This window comes from Ochotona curzoniae, unplaced genomic scaffold (genome assembly GCF_017591425.1).
Source record: "Ochotona curzoniae isolate NIBS_2020 unplaced genomic scaffold, NIBS_Ocur_1.0 scaffold_4701, whole genome shotgun sequence".
Lineage (NCBI taxonomy): Eukaryota > Metazoa > Chordata > Mammalia > Lagomorpha > Ochotonidae > Ochotona > Ochotona curzoniae.
The window spans coordinates 16,626,531-16,648,522 of NW_024467122.1; the positions used below are offsets into that span (position 1 = coordinate 16,626,531).

Below are 21,992 nucleotides of genomic sequence, written 5' to 3' on the forward strand. Positions count from 1 at the left end.
CTCCTCCTCTCTGTATATCTGATTTGTAAAAAAAAAAAAAATCTTAAAGAAAAAAAAAGTGCAGTAGTTGAGACTCGAACTGGCATCCATAAGGAATGTTGGCATTGCAGGTGGTAGCATTACCCATTTTTTTTTTTTTTACTGGTTGTGCATAATAGAATAATAAGCTGCTTGGTTTGTCATTAGATATGATGATCGTAGGTGTGTGTAAAAATGTCACATGTGAAAGCTTGATTTTTTTTTTCTGTCTGATTTTAATTTTTAGCAAGCTTCACTGTCTGCACTTTAGTTCTTGGGATTCAAGCAAAGAGTGGATAGTGGACATGCCTCAGAATGAGGACATTGAAGCCATATGTCTCGGTCAGGGGTGGGTGGCCGCTGCCACGAGTGCCTTGCTTCTTCGTTTGTTCACTATCGGTGGCGTTCAGAAAGAGATCTTCAGCCTTCCTGGGCCAGTGGTGTCCATGGCAGGACACGGAGAACAGCTTTTCATTGTTTACCACAGAGGTAAAATTTTTTCCCAGTCATAACCTGAAGTAAAACTAATATAACTTGAACCTTTTTTTATTTAATTTCATTTGTATAGTATTTGTAACAGTATGATACTTGAGTGTAGTTTTATTATCTTTACTAACACAATGAAAATGAAAGCATTTATTTTATAGCAGAAGTATGTTGAGAATAGGTAGAATTTGATTAATTAGTTCCATGTCTAAATCTTATCTCTTGGTAAGCAAAAAGAGTTTTCAGAATTTTAATACTTCCAAAATAGATCAACACCTAGGGAAGAGGGACCAAACCAACAGTGGAAAACTGAAAAATCTGCTCTCCGGGTTCCCTCCTCCGCCCTCGGGGCCCAGCGACTGTGCTGACACTGGTTGTATCTCAGTTGCTGTTGGGTTCTTGATGCTGTTTTTGATGATTCTGTCAGAAACACTTCGGGATTCTGAAACAGCAGCCTGCTGATTTTTTTTCTCTCCCAGGCAGTTCCTTTCTGCCTCTTGCTGATCTTCTGGCTGGGGCATGGCTTCAGCTGTCATCTGTCGAGGCTTGGGGTCTTCAGTCTTTAGGCTGCCTAGCCACAGTGAGAAATAGATGCTTCTTTACTCCTCTGTGCCTGTCTGCAAATGTGACTGAAATGAAAGTTTCCTGAACACCATCTATTTAATTTCAGCTTTCTTTAATGCTAATTGCAACTTTCAATTGATCTACATGGTTTAATCACAAACTACTTTGCAGGGTTTTGTCTAGGCTCGTGGCTTGCAGTAAACCTCTGTGCCTGTGACTTCTAAGTTGATAACATCGGGCCTGACTGCCGCTGTGGCTCTAGGCTCACACAGGTGCCTACTTGAAGTTTCCCTGAGAGCTCTGAAAGACATATCAGTCTTCACTTGACCTTCCATGAGCCGTTCCCCTTCTACTGCAGTGTCTCTTCCCTCGTGGCTGCATGATTCCAGCTTGCAGTTCCTAGCTCAGTGTAAATTTTACATTCTCAAGGGAAGGAACTTGACCTGCAGGTTCAGCGGCCCACACAGTACCTGTGTTAGAGTCTCAGCTCTGTGCCTGATTTTTTTCTTTCTGCCAATGGAGATCCTGAGTGGCAACAGGTGATGGCTTGAGTAGATGAGTCCTTGCCACCAACCTGGGAGACCCGAATTAAGTTTCTGCTTAATCTGCTCCGTCCTTGAGTCTAGTCTGATCCATTTGTAGACGAAATAACTAGATGGGAGCTTTCTATAGCTCTCTCAAGAAATAGTTTAAAAAATTTTTTTTAAATTTATTTCTTTTTACTGTAAAGGCAGATATAGAGAGAGGAGGAGACACAGAAAGATCTTATGTCCGAGAGTTCACTCCCCAAGCGGCCACGATGGTTGGAGCTGGGCCTATCTGAAGCCAGGAGCCTGAAACCGCTTCTGGGTCTCCCACATGAGTGTAGGGTCCCAAGGCTTTGGGCTGTCCTTGACTGCTTTCCCAGGCTCCAGGCAGGGAGCTAGATGGGAAGCAGGGTTGCCAGGATTAGAACCGGCACCCATATGGGATCCTGGCTAGCTGCTAGGCTATCGCGCTGGGCCCAGAAATAATAAAAATATAAAGATAAAAAATAAAAACAAAAAAAAAATTTTCTCAGAGAAGGTACCTCTGACTATCCAATTAAAATTGACTAATGTGCTTTCTATATCATATCATTAAAATTTTTTTAAATGTTTGTTTTCATCTTCTTCAAAGGTGGAATAACAGAAAGAAATCTATTGGGTTACTCCCCAAATTCCTGCCACAGCAAGGCCTTGGTCAGGCCAAATCAGAGAGCCAGGAACTCCATCTGGGTCTCCCTTGTGGACCAGGCACAGGAGCCTTCCAGTGCACAAGCCCTCCAGGGTTAGCCGAATATGGGCATCCCAAGGAGTGCCTCAACACACTGTGCCATAGTGCCTGATCATATTTATTTTTTTATTGCATTCTTTTGTTTTTGAATTTCTTTGTCTTGTCCTGAAATTGAATGTAAACTGTGCCTTGGCTTAGCCTAGCACTGAACAAATGAATGATCATTTATAACCATTTAATAATTTTTTGAATGGACTATATAAATTTTTAGCTTGTGGGCCCGGCGGCGAGGCCTAGCAGCTAAAGTCCTTGCCTTGAACGCCCCGGGATCCCATATGGGCACTGGTTCTAATCCCGGCAGCTCCACTTCCCAGCCAGCTCCCTGCTTGTGGCCTGGGAAAGCAGTCAAGGACGGCCCAAAGCTTTGGGACCCTGCACCCGCGTGGGATACCTGGAGGAAGTTCCTGGCTCCTGGCTTCGGACCAGCATAGCATCGGCCGTTGTGCTCACTTGGGGTGTGAATCCTCAGACAGAAGATCTTCCTCTGTCTCTCCTCCTCTCTGTATATCTGACTTTCCAATAAATAAATCAATCTTAAATAAATAAAGAAAGAAATTTTTAGCTTGTTTCTTCTTTTTAAGATTTATCTATTTTTATTGGAAAGGTGGTTTTACAGAGAAAAAGATCTTTCATCTGCTGGTTCCTTCTGCAGGTGACCGCAATGGTTGGAGGTGAGCCGATCCAAAACTAGGAGCCAGGAGCTTCTTCTGGGTCCCACTGGGGGTGCAAAGTTCTAAGGCCTCAGGCCATCTTCTACCACTTTCCCAAGCCACAAGCAGGGAGCTGGATAGGGGGCAGAGCTGCCAGGACACTAACCAGCACTCACATGGGACCCCAGTGCATGCAGTGTGAGGATTTAGCCACTGAGCCATCGTGCCAGGCCAATATTAACTTGTTTCTAATATCTGATTTATCCCTCAAGTGGTTTGCCTGTAACAAGTAACGTGAATTAGTCTCAGAATTTATCATAAAATTGATTTCTGGAAAATAATTTAGACTGTGTTATAGAATAATCTTTGATGAGTGATTTATTTTCTCCCTAGGTACAGGATTCGATGGGGATCAATGTCTTGGAGTTCAGCTGCTGGAGCTGGGGAAAAAGAAGAAGCAAATTCTGCGTGGAGACCCTCTTCCTCTTACAAGGAAATCTTACCTTGCATGGGTTGGGTTTTCAGCTGAAGGCAAGACGAATCTTTTTATACCATAGAAATTTTCCAATAAGAAATTGTTGTGTTATTTTATCTGTAATTAACTTAAAGATAAATTATCTTATACTTCATTTTTAAAATTTCAGTACATAAACAAGACTGGAGAAAAACTGCTATTGTTAAGCAAGCCGTTGTTAAACGTCTGAGAACACTTCTCGGGAGTTTGTTAGATAGCAAGGATATGTAAATCAGTGGTAAAGTTGTGTCTTTTCCAGCAGATTCTACACAAAAAACTAGGAATTTTCTAAATCTGTACTGTCCACTGGAGTAACTTATGCCACATATGACTACTGAGTGCCTGAAACGCAGCTATTTTGAATTGAGATGTGCTCCAAGCAGAGAATACTCTGAGTTTTGAAGATTTGGTAACAACAACAAATATGTAAAAGGTCTCTATTATTGATAAAATATGAATAATATTTTCAATATTGTGAATTTAAAATGTTCAAAATAAGTTTAAAAATATTTATTTATTTAAAAGGCAGAATAGCAGAGACAGAGTTCTTCTGTCTGCTTTCCATTCCCTTAATGTATAACGGGCAGGACTGGGCCAGACCCAAGCTAGGAGCTACAAAGTCTCATCTTGTCCTTTCTTGTGAGAGGCAGAGATTAAGGGCTTGGGATGGCATCTGCTACTTTCTCAGGAACACTAGCAGGAAGGTAGATAGAAAATGGAACAACTAGGGCCTGCTGTGGTGGCCTAGTGGCTAAAGTCCTCACCTTGCTCATGCTGGGATCCTATATGGGTCCTGGTTCTAATGCCAGCAGCCCCACTTCCCACCCAGCTCCCTGCCTGACGCCTGGGAAAGCAGTCGAGGACGGCCCAAAGGCTTGGGACCCTGCACTTGTGTGGGAGACCTGGAAGAACTGCAGGCTCCTGGCTTTGGATCAGCACAGCATTGGCCGTTGCGCTCACTTGTGGAGTGAATCATCGAACAGAAGATTTTTCTGTCTCTCCTCCACTCTATATATGTCTGACTTTTTGAAGTAAATCTTAAAAAAAAAAAAAGAAACATCTAGAACTTGAACTGGCTCTTGCATGTGGGCTGCTGACATTGTAAACTTGGCTTAATTTCCTGCACCATTATTCTGACCCTCTACCCCCACCTTTTTCTGGAAATAGGAATTTAAAAATAAATTTTTAACTCGTGTTTTTCTTGGACATTGTTGTTACAGATCCTTTCTTAGTGGCTTATGACAGACTTTTTTTTTAGATTTATTTATTTTTATTGGAAAAACATATATACAGAGAGAAGGAGAGACAGAAAGATCTTCCATCTGCTGGATTACTTCCCAAGTAGCCTTAACGGCTGCAGCCAAGCTGATCTGAAGCCAGGAGTTTCTTCCAGGTCTCTCACATGGGTGCAAGGTTCCAAGGCTTTGGGCCATCGTCAACTGCTTTCACAGGTCACAGGCAGGGAGCTGGAAGGGACGTGGAGCAACCAACATACAAACTCACACCACACCCATATGGGATCCTGGTGCATGCAAGGTGAGGACTTTAGCCGCTAAGCTACAGATGTCTTGAAGGACACCGAGCAGTACTTTATTGTAAATCCCTGTCTCTAATATTTCTGTTATTAGCATTTTCTGGCCTTTATTTATATCATTGTAAACTGTTGTTTGTTTTTTAAAATACCAGTCGTTTCTGGAGTGGGCATTCTGGCTCAGTGGATTAAACCACTGTTTGGAATGCCTGAATGCTATGTCAGAGTGCCTGGAATCCAGTTTTGCCTTGATTCAACTCACTACTGACATTCACTGTGGGAGCCGTGAGATGACAGTTCCAGTCCTTGGGTCCTTGTGTTGCTGCCTCCCAGTCTGAAGCCAGGAGCCAGGAGCTCTTCCTGGTCTCCCATGCAGATGCAAGGTCCCAAGGCTTTGGGCCATCCACTCCTGCTTCCCCAGGCCACAAACAGGAAGCTGGATGGGAAGTGGGGCCGCCAGAATTAGAACAGGTGCCCATATGGCATCCCGGTGCGTGCAAGACAAAGACTTTAACCATTACGTTATCACGCCAGACTCTGAGGGGTTTTTTTGTTTTTTGTGTTTTTTTTTTTTTAAGATTTATTTATTTTTGTTGTGAAGTTAGTTATACAGAGTGGAGGAGAGGATGATTTTCCGTCCGTTGATTCCCTCCCCAAGCGGCTGCAACGGCTAGAGGTGAGCCAGTCTGAAGCTAGGAGCATGGAGTCTCTTCAAGATCTCCCACATGTGTGTGCAGGGTCCCTAGCTTTGGGCTGTCCTCAACTGCTTTCCCAGGCTACAAATAGTGAGTTTGATGTATAGTGGAGCAGCCAGCATATGAACTTGCGCCCATATGGGATCCTTGCAGCATGACGGGTCCCATGTGGACATCTTTTTTTCAACTCTTAACACTCACCTGGTCAATGCTTTAATACTATGTACATCACTAGCTCTCATTTGTATAATTTTATTTTCTCTCTAAGAACCAGACTCATGTTCTAGAAATTGGTGCTTGCAGTGTGATAATGTAAAACAGTGATTATGTAAGTTGCCACTTATTTCCTGAGATGGGAAAGAACAATGTTTACCTGATTCCTATATATAATTGCTTAATTGGTACTTGGGTGACAGAGTAGTGACAGGGACTAAAAAGAGAGTTTGAAACAAGAGTATCAAAGCCATATTTATTGTCACCACTTCATGTTGGGTGCTGATCATTTTTCTAAGTGTTAACTGGGTGCCTTCAGATTCTCTTTTTTAAAATCACAGTGACTTAAGGATTATTTTTGTTACAGTCCAGCAGGTGGCATACTTTCACTGAAACTCAGGTTTTTCTCTTTATTTGTACCAATTCCAATCATATTACGTACAATTTTTCTTAGGTCCTATTCTGCGTGATTAATGAAATGTTAAGAAAAATAATCTTATATTATTTACCTTTTGCTTTTGAAATGAATGCTGACAGACATTTCCAAGGGCTTCCTTTTTATGTTGGTGTCTAGGTACTCCCTGTTATGTGGACTCAGAAGGCTGGGTTCGAATGCTTAACAGAGGCCTTGCTGACACGTGGACTCCCGTATGTAATACCAGAGAGCACTGCAAAGGAAAATCTGATCACTATTGGGTAGTTGGCATCCATGAAAATCCCCAGCAACTAAGGTGGGTAAGATTGATTGGGCTTTTTTATTTTTGTTGTTTTTAAGATTTTTTTTTTTTTTAATTGAGAAGACAGATTTATAAAGAGAAGGAGAGAGTAAGGAAGATCTTCCATTTGCTGGTTTATTCCCCAACTGGCTGTAATGGCCGGAGCTAAGGTGATCCAAAGTCAGGAGCCGGGAGCTTCCTCTGCTTCTTTCATTTAGGTGTACGGTCCCAAGATTTTGGACTATTCTGCATCACTTTCCCAGGCCACAAGCAAGAAGCTGGAGAGAAGTGGAAAAGCTGGGACACAAACCCAGTGCCCATATGGGAACCGGTGCTTGCAAGGCAAGGATTTAGCCACTGAGCCATCATACTGGGCCCAAATTAGTTGGTTCTAAAAAGTACTTGAAATCTCTGTATGAGGCTTTTTGAGTGTATTTGTCTTTCATCTTACTCTGTTTATTAGCTTTACATAGTTACTAAATTGTAAATATACATATACTCACTTTGAACTTGTCTACTGATTACTTGAAAGTTTTGAACACAATTGAAATTAAGTTCATTGGAGTGGCTTTGGCTTCATTTGAGACAGGGAGCAGATATTCGGGTTTAACATGGTGTTTCATCTTTTGTGACAGTTATTTTGAGCTTTAACTTAGAATTAAAAGTCTGATAATTTTGCCGATTTTTCTTTTGAGAGTTTTTGTTTAGTTGGCACAACAGAGCAGAGAACAAGTAGAAAGTTAATAGGTGACTTTAAGTGTAAACTTCTCAGTCCATTCGGCTGCAATTTAGTTGTTGGTAGATTTTCCTCCTTTTTGATATGTGATATTTTCTTTATCTAAAACAGTGGTGGGAAAACTTTGTCAAAGGCCATTTGGTTATTTATAAAATTCATGAGCAATACAAAATTATCATCATAAACATCAGTCTACTACAGATTTCTTGAATTCCAGGTCCCGCCTGTGATTACCTTGGCAGGACCAGACCAAATGATTTCCTGGGCCTTCTGTGGGTTGTGGCCTAGGTGTCCTATCCGTCCTTCCATGCCTTCTTCCCTCCTGCTCAACCCCTGAATGACATGGCCTGGACATGAATAAAGAGTCCTCTGCTTTCCCAGGGTGAAATCTGGAGAATCAGAAAACAGAAGCAAGCCAGTAGAATATTGCTTGGGGTAAATTCTGCTATTTACTTTGACCAGATCCACGGTGCACAATAACAGAAGGATACTTTCTAGGTGGGCTGATCACACAAAATTTGTTTTAAGATTTATTTGATAGGCAGAGTTCACCTGCTGGTTTGCTCCGCAAATGGCTGCTTTGGCCAGAACTGGGCCAGGAGCCAGGATTTTCTTCCTGGTTTCCCACGTGGATGCACTTAGACATCAGCCACTTCTTTCCCAGACATACTAGCTGGGAGCTGGATTAAGTAGCCAAGACTCAAACCACCTCTCAAATGGGATGCTGGCATCACAGGTGGTAGTTTTCCCACCACACCACAATGCCAGGCCTCAGAAAGCTTTTTTTTCTTTTTATATATTTCTTTACTCTTATTGAAAAGGCAGGTTTATAGAGAGAAGTAGAGTCAGAGAGAAAGCTCTTCTATCTACTGGTTCACTCCTCAGGTGGATGCAATGGCTGGAGCTGAGCCAATCCATAGGCAGGAGCAGGGAGCTAGGAGCTTCTTCCAGGTTTCCCATGTGGGTGCAGTGTCCCAAGGCTTTGAGCCATCCTCTGCTGCTTTCCCAGGCTGTAAGTGGGGAGCTGGAGGAAATGGAGCAGCCGGGACATGAACCGGCTCCCATGTGGAATGGTGGCATTTGCAGGTGGAATATTACCTAGTTAAGCCATCACACTAGCCAAAGAAAACTTTTCTTTTTTAAAAAATTGATTTTGTTTTTTACTGGAAAGGCAGATTTACAGAGAGAAGGGGAGAAAGAGGAAAATCTTCTGTCTGCTAGTTCACTCCCCAAGTGGTTACAACAGCCCGAGCTGAGCTGATCCAAAGCCAGGAGCCAGGAGCTTCTTCTGGTTCAGCCATGTGGGTTCAGGACCCAAGGTTTTAGGCCCATATGGGATCCCAGTGCATGTAAGGTGAAGACTTTAGCTGCTAGGCTACTGTGCCGGGCTCTAAACTAAGTAAATTAAAAACAAAAAACATTACTTGGGTCCTAGTGTTATGACTCAGTGACTCAATCCTCACCTTGCACATTCTGGAATATCATATGGCCCTGGTTTGTGTTCTCTATGCTCCACCTTCAATTTAGCTCCCTACTTCTAGCCTGGGAAAGCAATGGAGCATGTGCCAAAGCCTTGGGACTCTGCACCCATGTGGGAGACCCAGAGGAAGCGCCTGACTCCTAGTTTCGGATAGGCGCAGCTCCAGCCATTGCAGCCACTTGGGGAGTGAATCAGTGGATGATAGATCTTCTTTTCTGTGTAAAATCTGCCTTTCCAATAAAAAATAAATAAACGTTAAAAAATTACTTGGAGCCATTTATGTCACAGACTGTAAGTTGAATGTCAAGAGGCAGTATTCACTAAGGGAAATACAAATGGCTTTTAAATATATGAAGAGATAATCAGGATCATTGATTGTAAATATAAGCCAACAAAAAGTAATTTTCTTAAATTGAAAGAAATTGAGAGCCAGAAAGAAGGAGCGAGCAAGTTCCCATCCATTGGTTCATTTCTGAAATGCCCACAAGCGCCAGGCCAGGGCCAAAGCTGGAACTGGACATTCCACCCAAGTCTTCTGTGTGAATGACAGGAACCCCAGATACCTAATCTGTCACCATTGCCTCCCAGAGTGTGCCTTATCAGGAAACTGGAATCAGGAAGGAAGAAGAGCTGGGAATTTAACACAGGTGCTTTAGTGTGGGATATGGACATCGTAATTACTAGGCTGAATTCTTGCCTCACAATTTTCTGTTTATTTATTCATTTTTACTTGAGAGTCAGAATTACAGAGAAAGAGAGGTCTTCCATGCACTTCCATGACCACCATGACCAGAACTGGGCATGTCTAGAGCTGTGAGCCGGGAGCTTCTTCTGGATCTCCCATGTGAGTGCAGGCTCCCGAAGACTTGGGCCACCCTCTGCTGCTTTCCCAGGCTGTAAGCAGGGAGCTGGATCAGAAGTGGAGGAATTGGGCTGGAGCGGTGGCCTAGCAAACTAACACTCTGTCTGCAGCATCGACATGCCATGTGAGTGCCTTTTCAAGTCCTTCCTGCTCCACTGCAAAAAGCTGAGGAAATGGTACTGGGTTCCTTGCACTGCTTTGGGAGACCTAGAAGAAACTCCTGGCTTCAGATCCACCCTGCTGTGGCCATTGCGGCCATTTGAGGAGTGAGCCAACACTTGGAAGATCTCTGAGTCTTTTCTTCTATATAACTCTGACGTTCAAAATAAATACATCTTTTAGTAAATAAAAAGTGGAGCAGCTGAAATATGAACTAGTGCCTATACGGGAAGTCAGCTCCATAGGCGGAGGATATACTGGCCTCCTTTGAATTTTATTTTCCCGATCAGAAAAATCTGAAAGTTTGATGACGGTCTTCCTTGGTGAGGCTTTGAGGAATTAACCATGCTCATTCATTGCTTTTTGCAATAGAAACGGGCATAGCCCCTATGGAGAGCAGTTTGTTAAGAGCTATCCAAAGTGGAAGTGTGTATCTTGTTTTGGACCCAGTAACTAGACTATGTCTCACAGATACCCTAGAACCAAGGTACAAAAGTTCATGGAAAGTGGAAGCAAAACATAATTTGCTTTGACACACATACACGTTGAAATTACTCATGATTTTTCTGTGATACACATTTTCCTTGGACTTTTAAAAGGCCACGCATACTTATTATTTTAAATATGATCCATGGCCTTGCAGCATCAGTGTTATCAGGGAGCTTGTTGGAAATGCCAAATCCCTGCTGCTGTCAGACCTGCTGAATCAGAAACTGTCCTTTTACAAGATCCTGAGTGATTCGCGGGAACATGAGCTTGGGAAGTGCTGCTGCTAGCACGTGTGAGAAATGATATATGTAAGAGATATTGTGTGTGTGAAATTGCTAGTATTATCAAGAGACTGGAAATTAAATTTCCGAATATATGCTATGCACCTATACAGCAAATTACTATCTAGTTTTTTTTTTTTTTAAGTGAATAGTAGATGTGCTAAGTGACTTGTAACTAGAGGATCCCAAGCACTACAGTTCAGAAAAAGACAACCCACTTCAAAGGTTTGAAAAGGATTTCTTGGAAAAAGATACACACTGATAGGCGTTAAGTATCATTCTCCTTAGAGAATTACAAGTCAAGACTACTTATAGTCTTTCACACCCATTGGCATATAGGAGGACTTTACTGAAAAAGAGAGAGCAATGGGCCTTTGGTATTAAAATAAGGCCACCAGTTGACACGCCCAGAATTCATTTCAGAGTGCAGGGGTTCAAGTCCTAGCTCTTCCTGATTCCAGCTTCCTGCTAATGTAGAACCCTGGCCGGCAGCAGGTGACGGCTCAGGAAGTGGGGTCCGTATCACTTGGAAATCTGGAGTTACAGGCCAACGAGACTTTTCTCTCCCTTTGCCTCTTCCTTTTCCCTTCTCTCCTTTCTTCCTGTCTCTCACTTTGCCAACTCTTTTCCTCCTCCCTCACCCTCCTCCTCCTCCCTCTCCTGTGGGCTATGAGAAAGTATGAAGTACTGACTATACTACCACAGGGATGAATCTTGAAAACATCATGCTAAGTCTAGGAAGCCAGAAGCAAAAGGCCACATTCTATGTGATTCCGTTCGTGTGAAATGTCCAGAACAGGCTATCATGAGAGAAAAAAATGTAGATTGGTGTTGCCAGAGACTAGGGGGCAGGGTGGGTATGGCGGCTGGAGAATAGTTAGCTGTTTGTGGGTATGAGATTGTAGGTTCATGAGAGTGTTTTGAATTAGATAGTGAAGAAGGAGGCATATTCTGTCCATGGCCTAAAGAGTGCTTAATTCTCTGTCATATGAAATAACGGTAAGAAAGTCTTGCCTTAAAGGACTGATTTATTTAGCAGAGTTGCAGAAAGAAATGGAGATTGTCCATCTGCCAGTTTGCTTTCCAGATGGCCACACCAGCCAGTGCTGGGCCTGGCTGCAGCCAGGAGCCAGGAGCTTCTGCCAGCTGTCCAAGCCTGAGCACTTGAACCATGCATGTGCAGGGTCTCCGACAAATTCATGAGAAATGTCTGTTATGAAAAAAATATGGGTAGATTTCAAAACTTTTTGTACCAAAATAAACTTTATAAACTTATTTAAAATTTGTTTTTTTACAAGCTATCTTTGAAGTACTGATTCTATGTGCTGCGCTATAAAAAAGTGAATAAGGCTTGTGACCTGGAAGAAATAGGCTTGTAAAACCATTGTCCTGTTCCTGAGTGAGTACTTTGGAGTAGAGGTGTGAACAAAGTCCTTGGAGTGAGAGCCAAATGTACACAGAGAAAGCAAAGCTTGCTGAGTGTGGCTAGGTTGATCTGGGATTGGTCCCAGCTTTCTCCACCTAATGTTTTTCAACTCTTGCTTTGCTATAATAAAGAACAGATTGTGTGATCACTTTGAAAAAGGTTTAAAGTGAAATTTTTTTTCCTCCTTTGTAGATTATGTTTATTTTTCCCCCCACATTTTCTCAACCAAATGATTTCTAGGAAGTCATTCATAGGCAAACCTACCAGATTTACAGTCAGAGTATGTTTGTTTTTTCTTGTAATTTCGCTAAGAGAGGTATAAATAACAGAAAAGTCTTTGTGGTTCAAATGTGTAAGGCTAAGTGTTTTTGATGTAAGTGTGAATTAGAATGTACCAATAAAATAAAATCCTAGTCAGTATTCCTTTTTTTTGTGACAATTGTTTGCTGTCTGTATATCAAAGTATTTGAGCTGTAACATTTTTAAGCAAAGAAATAGAACTTGTATTACAGAAAAGAGAATCTTGAATTAACATTCTTCTCACTATGCCTACCTCTTCTGTTAATGTCTGCATATTTATTTATTTATTTATTTATTTATTTATAATGGTACTTACTTTATGAGTGTACATGTTGTGTCTTTTTCATATAGCCAGAGTAGTAAAAAGTGATTTTTGTGAATAGGTGCATGACAGAATCATCACAGGAGAGTTCTCAAATTTGATTTATTCCTGGGTGATTATATTTTAAAAAATGGAACTTTTTTTTTTGAAAGATTTAAAAAAATTGATTGGAAAGGCTGCGTCAGAGACAGATGGAAAGACCAGAAAGTGATCTTCCATCTCCTGCTTTGTTTCCTAATGGCTGCAGCGGCTGGAGTTAGATCAGGCCAAAGCGTGCGGGTGCAGGAAGGCAGGTGCTTGGACCATCTGCTGCTTTCTCAGGCCATCAGCAGACGGCTGGATCACAAGAGAGCAGCTGGGACATAAACTGGCACTGATATGGGAGTGTGCAGGCATTGCTGTTGGTGGTTTAACTGGCTACACCGTGGCACTTTCTCCTGGAACTCTAAAAATCATGTCTGTATTTTAGTTATGTAGTTAAGAAGGAAAGGTATTAAACATCTCATGAAAAAGATTCCTGAATACTGCCACTTACTTGCACTGTTTTAGTGGGTATTTAACAATGCTAGGAGGTGCTTATGAAAAGAACTTGAGGGCCCGGAGCGGTGGCGCAGTGGTTAAGGTCCTCGCCTTGCACGCCCAGGATCCCATATGGGCGCCGGTTCTATCCCCACAGCCCCACTTCCCTTCCAGCTCCCTGCCTGTGGCCCGGGAAAGCAGTCGAGGACGACCCAAAGCTTTGGGACCCTGTACCCGCGTGGGAGACCCGCAAGAGGCTCCTGGCTTCGGATTGGCATAGTATCGGCTGTTGCGCTCACTTGGGGAGTGAATCATCGGACGGAAGATCTTCCTCTCTGTCTCTCCTCTGTGTATATCCGCCTTTCCAATAAAAAAATAATAAAAATAAATCTTAAAAAAAAAAAGAAAAGAACTTGAACCCAAGTGCCTAATTTTTACCTAGTATTTCTCTATGTCCTACTGCCCAGGCTCAAGAGCTTTATTTTTTTTAAAAGATTTATTTATTTTTATTGAAAAGTCAGATATACAGAGAGGAGGAGAGACAGAGAGGAAGATCTTCTGTCCGATGATTCACTCAAGTGAGCACAATGGCCTGTGCTGTGCCAATTTGAAGCCAGGAACTTTTTCCAGGTCTCCCACGCGGGTGCAGGATCCCAAAGCATTAGACTGTCCTTGACTGCTTTCCCAGGCCACAAGCAGGGAGCTGGATGGGAAGTGGAGGTGCTGGGATTGGAACCAGTGCCCATATGGGATCCCAGCGCATTCAAGGTGAGGACTTTAGCCGCTAGGCCACGGCGCTGGGCCCATCAAGAGCTTTATTCTAAGTTAAATGAATGCCTGTTAAGCATTAAACAAGGCACTGTTAAAATTACTCGATGAAAATAGGAAATAACATTTATAGTTTACAACTGTGGTTTTACAGTAGTTTTGTAATGATTTTGAGGATAGATATGTAGTTCTTTTGTTAATTCTTTTTCATTGGTAAGTTGAGTAAGTGCGCTTCATGATGGGCCTCTGAATATTTTACTGAGTCAGAGAAGTTTTAGACCAAGTCTTATGAAGTCAGAACCACAGAAAAAGTGGGAGGTACAGAGAGAGTTCTTGCCCCAAATGCCCACAACAGCTGGAGTTCAGCCATGCCAAAGCCAGGAGAACTGCATCCAGAATTCCCACGTTGGTGGCAGGAATCCGAGTAGTTGGGCTGTCATCTTCTGCCTTTCCAAGAGTATTAGCAGGAATGCCGGCATCCAAAGCTGTGGTTTAAGCTGCTGAAACACAGGTTATAATCTTTTTTAAAAATTAGTTGCATTTGAGAGAGAGTAGGCTCCCACCTGTTGGTTCATACCCAAATGTTCTCAGTGGCTGAGATTGCTCCAGGCCAAAGCCAGGATCCAGGACTCAGTCCAGATCACCCTTATGGTTGGTGGAAATTTGGTTAATATGGGTACTCAAGGGCCTGAGTAAATTGGACCATCTTCTCTCGTTTCAAGCACATTAGTGGGAAGCTGCATTGGAAGTAGGGACACAAACTGGTGCTCTAGCAATGTGATGCTGGCATTGCATGTAACTGGACCTGTTGTACCTTAACACCAGCCCTAGTGATTGATTAGAGGAGACTTAACAAAATATTTTTTCTTATTTTTTAATTTGAAAGGCAGATTTACAGAGAGAGAAGGCCTTCCAACTGCTGATCACTCACCAAATGGCCACAATGGCCAGTTCTTAGCCTGCCTGAAGCCAGGAGTTAACTTCAGGCCTCCAACATGGGTGCAGTACTTAAAAATGCGGGGCTGACATCATACATAGCAGGTTAAATTTCCTTGTCTAGCTCCAGCATCCCATACAGGTGCTGGTTTCTGTCCTGGCTGCTCCAGTGTGATCCAGCTCCCTGCTGATAGCCTGGGAAAGCAGCAGAGAATGGATTTAAGACCTTAGGCCCTTGCAAAGAGACCTGGCTCCTGGTTTTGATTGGCTCAGTTCTAGCCATTTGCAGCCATTTGGGGAGTGCACTAATGGTTGCAAGATCTCTGTCCTGCTTACTATAACCCTGCCTTTCAAATAGTGTGTGTGTGTGTGTGTTTGTTTAAATTCTTAACATCTGTGGAAGGACAGTTTTTATGCCTAAAATAGTTTTTTTTTAAAAAAGCTTGTTGGGCCTGGCATGATGGCATAGTGGTTAAAGTCCTCACCTTGAATGCGCCGGGATCCCATATGGGCGCCGGTTCTAATCCCAGCCGCTCTGCTTCCTATCCAGCTCCCTACTTGAGGCCTGAGACAGCAGTTGAGGATGGCCCAAAGCCTTGGGAGCCTTCACCCGCGTGGGAGACCCAGAAGAGCTCCTGGCTTCAGATTGGCTCAGCTCCAGCTGTTGTGGCCACTTGGGGAGTGAACCAGTGGATGGAAGATCTTTCTCTCTGTCCCTCCTCCTCCTCTCTGTATAACTGCCTTTTCAATAAAAATAAATCTTTAGAAAAAGAAAGCTTGTCATATTATTAAGCCAGATGTTGAGCTGATATTACTATTTCAAGTTAGTGTTTGGAAGATTTTTCATTGTAGCCATTTTCATAACATGCAAGCTTTTTTTGTGTATGTGATGATACTTGTTCTTTACTGACAGGTGCATTCCTTGTAAGGGTTCTCGATTTCCTCCAACCCTTCCACGCCCTGCTGTGGCAATATTACCCTTTAAGCTACCCTACTGCCAGACTGCGACAGAGAAAGGACAAATGGAGGTAGGTGCAGTCTTACCTCAAGGCTTTAAAATGCTGGTGACCTGTGTTAAGTGAGGACTAGCAGTAGGGAGGGGGAAGGGCTCCTATCACTAAACCAACTGGTTGCCATTGCTGCTCCTGTAGGCTTTTTGAGACATTTGAGTACCTAGCTTGCATCATCCTAGTTTTAGCTCTAGTCATCAGGAATCGTGTGACATCATGTCATCAGTTACGAGAAAAAGAAATCAGCTGAAAACCTAGTTTTGCAGCATAACTGTGATCGCTGTCCACATACTCACCCTTTTATATTTTATAAGGATGGAAGGTGAGTTCAGCTATTCTGTCACATTGGAATTTGAAGTAAAATAAAGAAGGATTTCATAAAATATTTAATTCAAAAATGGAATTTATGATAAATATTTAAAAACTTGCCTGGTGGTAAACTGATAATCACCAGTTTTATTCAACCAGCAATTTTATTCACTTTTGTAGGAACAATTTTGGCGTTCAATTATGTTTCACAACCACATTGATTATTTAGCTAAAAATGGTTATGAATATGAAGAGAGTACTAAAAATCAAGCAATCAAAGAACAACAGGAACTTTTAATGAAAATGCTTGCGGTAAGTAAACATGCTGAAAAGCATTAAAGTTAAATGCTTTTCTATAGGTTCTATTTTTTAAAGGTATGTATTAGCACTAAGTTCCAACTTAAGATTTATTTTTAACATTCTTTCATTTTTGTTAGAAAGGCAAGTTTACAGAGGGAAGGACAGTCAGAGACAAAGACCTTCCATCCACTGGTTCGTTCCCCAAGTGCCTGCAACGGCTAGAGCTGAGCTGATCTGAAGCCTGGAGCTTTTTCTGGGTTTTTCATGTGTGTGCAGGTTCCTAAGATTTTGGGTGATCTTCCACTATTTTCCCAGGCCATAATTAGGGAGCTGGATAGGTAGTGGAGCAACTGGAATACGAACTGGTGCCCACATGGATGACAGTGCTTGAAGGTGTTAAGTCATGGTGCTGGCTCCAACTTGTTATTCCCAAGTGATGGTTTTCTCTATTAAAAGTTCCATTTCCCAATTGAGGTGTAGTTAAAATATTTAAAAATTGCCCGGTGTGTCATGATCACCATAAAAGTAAACTTCCTTGTTGCTTCCGTCCTTTTGCTCATCAGTCTGTTTTTACCACGGTCTCCAGTTGATTCAAACAATTTAAGACTCAATGGGGGTTTAGGGCCCGGCACGGTAGTCTAGTGGCTAAATCCTCACCTTGCAAAGGCTGAGATCCCATATGGGTGCTAGTTCATATCCCAACTGCTTCACTTCCCATCTAGCTCCCTTCTTGTAGTCTGGGAAGGCAGTAGAGGATGACCCAAAGCCTTGGGACCCTGCACTCACATTGGGAGACCCTGAACAAATTCCTGGCTCCTGGCTTCTGATCAGCTCAGCTCTGGCGATTGCAGCCGTTTGGGGACTGAACCACTAGTTGGAAGATCTCTCTGTCCCTCCTTTTCTCTGTAGATCTGACTTTCCAATTAAAAGGAAAAAGTCTCGTGTTTAGTTTCTTTGAGTTAGGAAGCTATGTGTAGTTCCTTGAGTATTTACATTGATCTTTGAAGCCGAATGTCTGAAAGCTCAGGTGTCTGTGCCCTCACTTAGGTTCTTTCCTACTCATCTTGTGCTAGACTTGTAAATGCTTGAGGACAGTGAACATGTGCCTATCACTGTGTGTGCCACATGCTGGCGTGGTCACTGGCAGTTTGACTATTGAAGAGAGAAAGTTCTGAGGGAACAGTGAGACTGCGAAGCAAATGGTGACTCCAGCTTAGTAGTACTGATCACTTTCACCTCAATACAACAGTGCCTTGTATTCAGTGTTAAGGAAACTTTATTGTGGAGTAAGTTTTCCAAAGTGTCATGTGTGGTCTAGGAGCTAACAACCTCTGTATTTTGTGCAACAAATATATACAAACACATTTGTGTTTTTTTTGCTGTTGAAGCTTAGAAAAGCTCTTCCTTTGTAGCAGCATTTCTTGGATTTCTGGCACAGAAAGCAAATACGATTAGCTTGACCAAATCTAGTTCAGCCTGGTGTCTGTGAAAACCCAACTACTGTTTCTTCATTTCCAACTGGCCTGAGGCATAGTTGCACCCTGATTACAAGCACATGGTACTAAAGATCTTGAGAGGGGCTTCCAGGTGTGGGTGTCTCACGTTCCTCTGCTCATGCTCAGACATGGGATATCTAAGTAATCCTTCGACCCCATGAGTCAGGAGACCCTTAGCAGTCTTCCAAGCAGCAATTTTTCTTATTTGAGTTGTCTCACTTTACATTGTCAAAGTTTATACCAACTGGAAAACAGTGTTTTCTAAATCATATTATGTGAATGCCGTTTGTTTCATATTGTAAATATAAAGAAATAGAGCTTGTAAAAGGGACTTTTTTTTTGTCAATTTGGAAGTTGTGTGGCTGTTTCTGGTAGTTGACTATTGTAGACAATTGCACTTTTAAATTAATTAATGAATCAATCTACTGGTGCCACCCAAATTCACTTGATAGATTTCTTGCACTATTTCTGAATGTTTACCATTTATTTCTTTACATTTCCTATCCTGTTGGAGTGGGAGGCAACTGGGAAACATAGAATCACATGTGAATTTTAAATAAACTTCCTACTTCCCTGGCAGTTACTACCTTGAGATGCTGCGTTACGTTTAATTGACTCTAAGCTACCATTAGTTGTAAAATGCACTGTTATTTTATTCACTTAAGTCAGAGTTAGAGAAAAATGCTGTCGGGTCAAACTGACCCACCATTCATGACAGCGTGCTTTCCAGTTTCAGAAATGGTGACGTTGCTCCTTAGACTCAGATCTTGGCCTCTACGGCATCCAGACAGCTGTTCCCTTGGCTTTACTAGGAGTAGACGTAGTCTTTGAGAAGGTTTATGTAATGTAATTTGATTCTTTTTCTTTTTGAGCTAGCTTTCTTGTAAACTGGAGCGGGAATTCCGATGTGTGGAACTTGCTGATCTAATGACTCAAAATGCTGTGAATTTAGCCATTAAATATGCTTCTCGCTCTCGGAAATTGATACTGGCTCAAAAACTTAGTGAACTGGCTGTTGAAAAAGCATCAGAGTTGGCAGCAACTCAAGTGGAAGAGGAGGAAGAAGAGGATTTCAGGAAAAAGCTGAATGCAGGGTAGGAAGTATTTGGTTGTTTGATTTTTTTTTCCTTGTCCATCCTGAATCTTAAGCTGGCCTTTGCCTAGCCTGTAATGAAATTATACTGTCTGTTAGTTACAGTAATACTGCTACAGAGTGGAAGCAGCCACAACTCAGAAACCAAATGGAAGAAGATTCTGAGGACAATAAAGAAACTGATGAAACAGAACAAAACCCAGACCTACATCGGCATGGTGAGATATATCTTTCAAGGCAATGAAAGATGACAAATGCTGTATCTGACTTTTCCCTTTTTACCTGGCTGAGGGAGTCTGAATACCCGTACTCATCTGAGACTTTCACTCTCTGATTGTGAGACAACCAGGATGACTTAATGCCCCACTTGTAATATGGTTTTATTTTCACTATGCCATAGGACAAACCTTGTTTCCCAAAAGTGCCAGTTCCTCCAATGTGCCTGCTGTTAAGTCAGGTAAGGAATCTTTGTCAGTTTGTAGTATCAAGAAAGTTTTGTGACTAGTCTTTAAAGTGATATGTCAATTCAAATTCACCTTACCCTGCTGTAGGCTTTTTATTAGTATTTCTTTTTTTTTTTAAGATTTATTTTTATTGGAAAATCAGATATCCGGAAAGAAAGAGAGAGAGAGAGGGAGATCTTCCATCTGCTGATTCACCCAAGTGGCTACAACAGCTGGAGCTGAGCTGATCCAAAGCCAGGAGCCAGGAGCCTCTTCTGGGTCTTCCATGTGGGTGCAGGGTCCCAAGGCTTTGGGCCATCCTTGACGGCTTTCGCAGGCCACAGGCAGGGAGCTGGATGGGAAGCAGGGCCGCCAGGACAAGAACTGGTGCCCATATGGGATCCCAGCACGTTCAAAGCAAGGACTTTAGCTGCTAAGCCACGCCGCTGGGCCCTATTACTGTTTCTTGATCAGAAATGTTTGTGGTCATTTAGTAAAACTATTTTTAAAATGCTTACTTTGGGGCCTGGCGCGATGGCGCAGTGGCTAAGGTCCTCACCTTGCATGCCCAGGATCCCATATGGGCACCAGTTCTAATTCAGGCAGCCCCACTTCCCACCCTGTTTGTGGCAAGGGGAAGCAGTCGAGGATGGCCCAAAGCCTTGGGACCCTGCACCCAAGTGAAAGACCCAAAAGAGGCTCCTGGCTCCTGGCTACAGATCAGTGCAGCTCCGACTGTTGCGGCTGCTTGGGGAGTAAATCAACACATGAAAGATCTTCCTCTCTGTGTTTCTGAGTTTCCAATAAAATAAGTGAAAAGAAAATTGCTTTTTGTGTGTCAGGCATTTACAGGGTGGGGGATATAAAAGGCAAGGTGACCTACGTGGTTGATCTGTCTTAATGCTGTTTCAGTCCAGCTGGGAAAAGAGCTATTGAGGTGGAGCTGGGTAGCACAGAAGAACGTTCAGAATGCAGAGGAAATAATTTAAAGGAATTGGTCCTTAGTTACCTTAGGGAATGGGACTAGGAGATAGAGAAAGTTGGAGCTGGGGACTGTGCTTTTTGTTGTCGTTTATTCTTAACCCTTGCAGTACTATTTGACTTTTATAAACTACATCCCTGTATTTCTTGAGTGAAAAAAGCAACTTTAACATGTACATAAAGGACTTATCACAAATGGCCATAATCTCATCAGTGGTTGGAGGTGGATAGAAACTCCAAGGACGGCTTCGTGGAGTGTTTAGAGCAGAGACTGAGTGGTAGGCCAGAGTTAGCTAAGCAGATGGGAGTGGGGGCTGGAGCAGCGGAAAAGCAGTGGGACTTACAGAAGTGCGCATGTGAAGGCTGTCGGGCTGGCATGACGAGCACAGCGGACAAAGACGGCGTGTGGCTGAAAGATTTTAGAGCGCTGAGCAAGAGCAAAAGCCTGCACATCCGTGCAGGCCATATTAAAGATTTTGACCTTTAAGGTTGCTGGGAAGCTGTTGCAGGTTGTAAACAGAGGCGTGGTGTGGTGCACCGTGCTAAGCAGGATTGGATGGGGAGAGACTTCCATGGTGGTCTGGATGAGATTGGTCAGTGTGTGGATGAAAAGAGTGGATTAATTGTAGAGGTTTTCTTGGAGCTGATGTAGACCATGCTTATGCTCCGGGGTAAAGAATCCCTTTCAGCTTCTGAATGAATAGTGGTGTCTTTTCCTGACCAAGGAAGTGCAAGGGGAAGACAGATGGAGACGGGAAGAAGTTGCATCGCTATAGATAGAATGGTCATGTGGGCAACCAGGTGTGGGGGTTAGGAGCTCAGGAAAGCAGCCTACCGTAGTGCTAGAAAGTGAAAACTATTGGTCTAAGTCTAGTGATTTCTTTTTAAGATTTATTTTTATTACAAAGTCAGATATACAGAGAGGAGGAGAGACAGAGAGGAAGATCTTCTGTCCGATGATTCGCTCCCCAAGTGACCGCAACGGCTGGTGCTGCGCTGATCTGAAGCCAGGATCCAGGAACTTCTTCTGGGTATCCCACATGGGTGCAGGGTCCCAAAGCTTTGGGCCATCCTCAACTGCTTTCCCAGGTCACAAGCAGGGAGCTGGATGGGAAGCGGGGCTGCCGGGATTAGAATCGGCGCCCATATGGGATCCTGGTGCGTTTAAGGTGAGGACTTTAGCCACTAGGCCATGCCGCTGGGCCCTAAGTCTAGTGATTCAAACCTGAGGCATGTGTGAGTTGTCACTGGGAGAGATTGTAGAGTAAGATGTAAAATGAGGATAGATTTAGGGATCCCCCTGCTTTTAAAAGCTCTCACCAAAGAAGGGAGGGGCGATTGAAGGAGAGCAATTCCACTGGTCCAGAGATGGGGCGGTAAC

General features: G+C 42.9%; 1 protein-coding gene across 2 annotated transcripts in view; it reads left to right on the forward strand.

Annotated features, from left to right (window-relative positions):
• WDHD1 (WD repeat and HMG-box DNA binding protein 1) overlaps positions 1-21,992 on the forward strand; it is a 56,993-nt gene that overhangs the window by 25,364 nt on the left and 9,637 nt on the right. For both annotated transcript variants that reach the window (XM_040969319.1, XM_040969318.1), the window contains 8 exons: positions 266-507; positions 3,426-3,563; positions 6,560-6,716; positions 15,893-16,007; positions 16,479-16,610; positions 18,971-19,188; positions 19,287-19,405; positions 19,588-19,644. In XM_040969319.1, the coding sequence (XP_040825253.1) occupies positions 266-507; positions 3,426-3,563; positions 6,560-6,716; positions 15,893-16,007; positions 16,479-16,610; positions 18,971-19,188; positions 19,287-19,405; positions 19,588-19,644 (1,178 nt within the window). The remainder of the gene's footprint in view (positions 1-265; positions 508-3,425; positions 3,564-6,559; positions 6,717-15,892; positions 16,008-16,478; positions 16,611-18,970; positions 19,189-19,286; positions 19,406-19,587; positions 19,645-21,992) is intronic.